Raw genomic sequence first — 5360 nt, forward strand, 5'->3', positions numbered from 1 at the left:
CGCCCCCTCCCCCGCCCCCACCCTGCGCCCCCCTGAGCGACGCCGACCTGAGGTCGTACCTGGGCCCAGGTGGGCGCCTGCTGCGGCCCCAGGACCTGCGGCTGCACGTCTTCCACGGCGGCGTCGAGCCCGGCCTGCGCAAGGTGAGGGACCAGAGCCACACCTGGGACACAGCTGGGGGGTGTGGTCACACCTGGGACACACCTGGGGGGTGTGGTCACACCTGGGACACAGCTGGGGGGTGTGGTCACACCTGGGACACACCTGGGGGGGTGTGGTCGCACCTGAGATACACCTGGGGAGTGTGGTCATACCTGGGAGGGGTTCTGATGTCACCTGGGGTCTTCTGAGCCACATTTTGGGGTGTTCTGAGCCACACCTTTGGGGGTTATCTGACGTCCCTGAGGCTTACCTGACGGTTGTGATTACACCTGAGTCACACCTGGGGTGTTCTGGTCACACCTGAGTCACACCTTGGGGGTTCTGATGTTGCCTGATGTCACCTCAGCCGCACCTGGAGATCCTCAGATCCATCCTGACCAGCACCTGAGAGTTCCTGCTGTCCCTGATCCCATTTCCCCCTGTACAAGGGGTGTGTTGTTACCTGCTGAATTTGTTCTTGTTCTCACCTGTCACCATTTCCCCCCATACCTGTGGACTGGCGTTACCTGTGGAACACATCCCTGATCCCTCACCTGTACCCATTCCCCCTTACAGGTGGTCTGGCCCTGATCCCTCACCTGTCCCCATTCCTGTCCCCATTCCCCCATACAGGTGGTCTGGTGTTACCTGTGGGACATATCTGTGGTCTCTCACCTGTCCCCATTCCCCCATACAGGTGGTCTGACGTTACCTGTGAAACACATCCCTGATCCCTCACCTGTCCCCATTCCCCCATACAGGTATCTGGCCCTGATCCCTCACCTGTCTCCATTCCCCCATACAGGTGGTCTGGCCCTGATCCCTCACCTGTCCCCATTCCCCCATACAGGTGGTCTGGCGTTACCTGTGGAGCACATCCCTGGTTTCTCACCTGTCCCCATTCCCCATACAGGTGGTCTGGCCCTGATCCCTCACCTGTCCCCATTCCCCCATACAGGTGGTCTGGCGTTACCTGCTGAACGTGTCCCTGCTCTCACCTGTCCCCACTCCCTCCATACAGGGGATCTGGCGTTACCTGTGAAACACGTTCCTGGTTTTTCACCTGTCCCCATTCCCTCTGTACAGGTGGTCTGGCGTTCTCTGCTGAATGTGTCCTTGCTCTCACCTGTCCCCGTTACCCCCATACAGGTGGTCTGGCGTTACCTGTGGAGCACATCCCTGATCCCTCACCTGTCCCCATTCCCCCATACAGGTATCTGGCCCTGATCCCTCACCTGTCTCCATTCCCCCATACAGGTGGTCTGGCCCTGATCCCTCACCTGTCCCCATTCCCCCATACAGGTGGTCTGGCGTTACCTGTGGAGCACATCCCTGGTTTCTCACCTGTCCCCATTCCCCATACAGGTGGTCTGGCCCTGATCCCTCACCTGTCCCCATTCCCCATACAGGTGGTCTGGCGTTACCTGCTGAACGTGTTCCCCGCCGGCCTGACGGGCCAGGAGCGCCTGTCCCACCTGCGCCTCAAGGCGGCCGAGTACTCCTCGCTGAAGGTGGCCCTGGCGGCGCGCGCGGCGCCGGCTGAGCTGGCGCAGGTGGCCGCGGCGGTACGCAAGGACGTGGTGCGCACGGACCGCGCCCACCCCTACTTCGGCGGCCCCGAGGAGGGCCACCCTCACCTGGCGGCGCTGCAGGCGCTGCTGACCACCTTCGCGCTGGGCCACCCGCGCCTCTCCTACTGCCAGGGCATGTCGGACGTGGCGGCGCCGCTGCTGGCCGTGCTGGACGACGAGGCCCAGGCCTTCCTGTGCTTCTGCTCGCTGATGCGCCGCCTGGCCCCGCGCTTCCGCCCCGGCGGCCGCGGGCTGGCGCGGGCCTTCGGCCACCTGCGGCGGCTGCTGCGGCGCGCCGACCCCCCGTTCTGGGCCTTCCTGGCGGCGCGCGGCGCGCACGACCTGCTCTTCTGCTACCGCTGGCTGCTGCTGGAGCTGAAGCGCGAGTTCGCCTTCGAGGACGCGCTCAAGGTGCTGGAGATCACCTGGAGCTCGCTGCCCCCCGCCCCGCCGCCGCCCCCCGAGGGGGTCCCGCTGCTCGGAGCCCCCCTGGGGGCGCGCAGGGCCGGCCGGGGGCTGAGGGAGCGCCGGGGGCTGCGGCCGCGGCCGCCCAGGAGGAGGAGGAGGAGGAGGAGGAACGTGGAGGAGGAGGAACGTGGAGGAGAAGGCGCTGGAGGGGTCACGGAGGGTTCTGGTGGTGGCTTTGGGGGTCTCAAGGGTTCCAGTGATGGCCCTGAGGGTCCCACGAGCTCCAGTGATGTCCCGGGTGGTCCCACGAGCTCCACTGGTGGCCTAGAGGGTCCCACGAGCTCCAGTGACGTCCCAGGTGGTCCCACGAGCTCCAGTGGTAGCCCTGGGGGTCTCAAGATTTCCAGTGATGGCCCAGAGGGTCCCAGGAGCTCTGGAGATGTCCCCAACAGTCCTGAGATGTCTAGCGAGGTCTTGGAGAGTCCCAAGAGCTTCAGTGATGTTCTGGAAGGATCCAAGGGCATCCAGGAGCATCCCGAGAGCCCCCATGATGTCCCTGATGGTCCCAGGGACCACCAGGAAGCTCCCAAGAGCTTTAAGAACATTCAGGAAGGTCTTGAGACCCCCAGCGAAGTCCCCAAAGGTCACAAGAGCGCCAGCGATGTCCCCAGAGGTCACAAAAGCTCCAGTGATGGCCCCAAAGGTCACAAGAGCTCCAGGAAGGTCCAGGGGAGACCCACCAGGGATGCTGGAGGAGCCCCCGAGGGCTCCAAGGACTCGGAGCCAGGTGGCTCCAGGAAGGTGGAGGAAGGCACCGACGCCCTGGAGATCGACCAGAGACCCCACAGCCTCTGCTGGGGGGCTGGAGAAGACCCCAGAAAAGGACAGGATGGCCCCAGAGAGGGACGTGACCCAAGAGAAGGACGAGATGACCCCAAAAAGGGAGTGGATGACCCCAAAGAGGGATTTGATGACCTGAGAAAAGGACGAGATGACTCTGGGATGAGTCGTGGTGACGCCGGGAAGGTTTACGATGATCTCAGAGAAGGACACGGCTTTGGAGAAGGCCACAACAACCCCAGGGATGGCCACCATGCCCCCAGGGATGGATATGATGACCCCAAGGAAGGACGTGATGATTCCAGACATGGCCACGGTGACCCCAAGGACAACCACGATGACCTCAAACATGGCCACCACGACCCCAAGGAAGAACATGATGACACCAAACACGGCCACCACGACCTTGAGGACGACCACCGCCACCCCAAGACCACCCGCAACAACCCAACCACCCCCGAAGACCCTTGGGGCGGCCGTTGGGCTTGGGAAGACCCTTCCTCCAGCTCCTCCTCCTCCTCGTGCTCCTCGGGCTCGTCCTCCTCGGACGAGGAGGTGACGGTGGAGGACGACGGGGCGCCGCTGCCGCCGCCAGAAGAGCTGGGCCAGGGGAACCCCTTCCTGCTCTTCGTGTGCCTGGCCATGCTGCTGGAGCAGCGCGAGGCCGTCATGGCGCGGGCGGGCGACTACAACGAGGTGGCCATGCACTTCGACCGCCTGGTGCGCCGCCACCACCTGCCGCGCGTCCTGCGCCGCGCCAAGGGGCTCTTCGCCAGGTACCTGGAGGGCTGGGGGGCCACCGCGCCGGGGGGACCCCCGGTGGGACCTCCTTCGGGGTAGGGGATGGGCTCGGGAGCGCCGGTGGGGTAGGGGGTGTGGGGGAGAGAGGGTGGGAATGCCGTAGGGAGGGGTGTAGGGCGAGGTGGCGAGCCCGTGAAACACCTCAGAGTGGGTCTGAGGTCATCGTGAGGGGCTCCAGAGTCGCTGGAGGTCTGAAGGACAATGTGGAGACCCCATAGAACATCTCAGAGTGGTTCTGAGGGTCTCCAAAGTCGCTGGAGGTCTGAAGGACAATGTGGAGACCCCATAGAACATCTGAGAGTGGTCCTGAGATCATCACGAGAGGCTGCAGAGTCATTGGAGGTGTGTAGGACTAGATGGAGACCCCATAAAACATCTGAGAGTGGTCCTGAGGTCATGAGTGGCTCTAAAGTCACTGTGGGTTTGTAGGACAAGGTGGTGACCCCACAGAACATCTCAAAGAGGTTCTGAGGACCTCCAAAGTCGCTGGAGGTCTGAAGGACAATGTGGAGACCCTACAGAACATCTGAGAGTGGTCCTGAGATCATCACGAGAGGCTGCAAAGTCATTGGAGGTGTGTAGGGCAAGGTGGTGGCCCCATAGAACATCTCCAAGAAGTGATGAGGTCATCGTGAGGGGCTCCAAAGTCAGTGGAGGTGTGTAGGACATGGTGGTGACCCCATAGAACATCTTAAAGAAGTCTTGAGGTCATCATGAGGGGTTCCAGAGTCACTGGAGGTGTGTAGGACTAGATGGAGACCCCATAAAACATCTGAGAGTGGTCCTGAGGTCATGAGGGGCTCCAAAGTCACTGGAGGTGTGTAGGGCAAGGTGGTGGCCCCACAGAACATCTCCAAGAACCCCGTGGTCACTCTGGAGTCCTGTGGGACGATGTGGGGACACTTTAAAAGTCCCCTTAAGGCCACTATGGGGACTCCAAAGTCACTGGAGGTCTGTAGGACAATGTGGAGACCCCATAGAACATCTTAAAGAAGTCTTGAGGTCATCATGAGGGGTTCCAGAGTCACTGGAGGTGTGTAGGACGTGGTGGTGACCCCATAGAACATCTTAAAGAAGTCTTGAGGTCATCATGAGGGGTTCCAGAGTCACTGGAGGTGTGTAGGACTAGATGGAGACCCCATAAAACATCTGAGAGTGGTCCTGAGGTCATGAGGGGCTCCAGAGTCACTGGAGGTGTGTAGGACATGGTGGTGACCCCATAGAACATCTCCAAGAACCCCGTGGTCACTCTGGAGTCCTGTGGGACGATGTGGGGACACTTTAAAAGTCCCCTTAAGGCCACTATGGGGACTCCAAAGTCACTGGAGGTCTGTAGGACAATGTGGAGACCCCATAGAACATCTCAGAGTGGTCCTGAGGTCATGAGGGGCTCCAGAGTCACTGGAGGTCTGTAGGACAAGGTGGTGGCCCCATAGAACATCTCCAAGAAGTGATGAGGTCACCATGGGGAGGCTTTGGTCACTGCCAGGGTCTGTAGGACAACATGGGGACACCATAAAATGTCACCCTGAGGCCACCAAGCCTCATAGTGGGTCTGAGGTGATCGTGAGTGGCTCCAAAATCACTGTGGCTTTGTAG

General features: G+C 61.3%; 1 protein-coding gene across 1 annotated transcript in view; it reads left to right on the forward strand.

The window, feature by feature from the left end:
• The window catches only part of TBC1D25 (TBC1 domain family member 25), a 10056-nt gene extending 5072 nt beyond the window's left edge, over positions 1-4984 (forward strand). The window contains exons 7-8 of the mRNA XM_041487734.1: positions 4-143; positions 1551-4984. Coding sequence (XP_041343668.1) covers positions 4-143; positions 1551-3800 — 2390 coding nt within the window. The 3' untranslated portion in view covers positions 3801-4984. The remainder of the gene's footprint in view (positions 1-3; positions 144-1550) is intronic.
• The last annotated feature ends 376 nt before the right edge of the window (positions 4985-5360 follow it).

This window comes from Pyrgilauda ruficollis, unplaced genomic scaffold (genome assembly GCF_017590135.1).
Source record: "Pyrgilauda ruficollis isolate IOZ18807 unplaced genomic scaffold, ASM1759013v1 scaffold836, whole genome shotgun sequence".
Classification (NCBI taxonomy): Eukaryota; Metazoa; Chordata; class Aves; order Passeriformes; family Passeridae; genus Pyrgilauda; species Pyrgilauda ruficollis.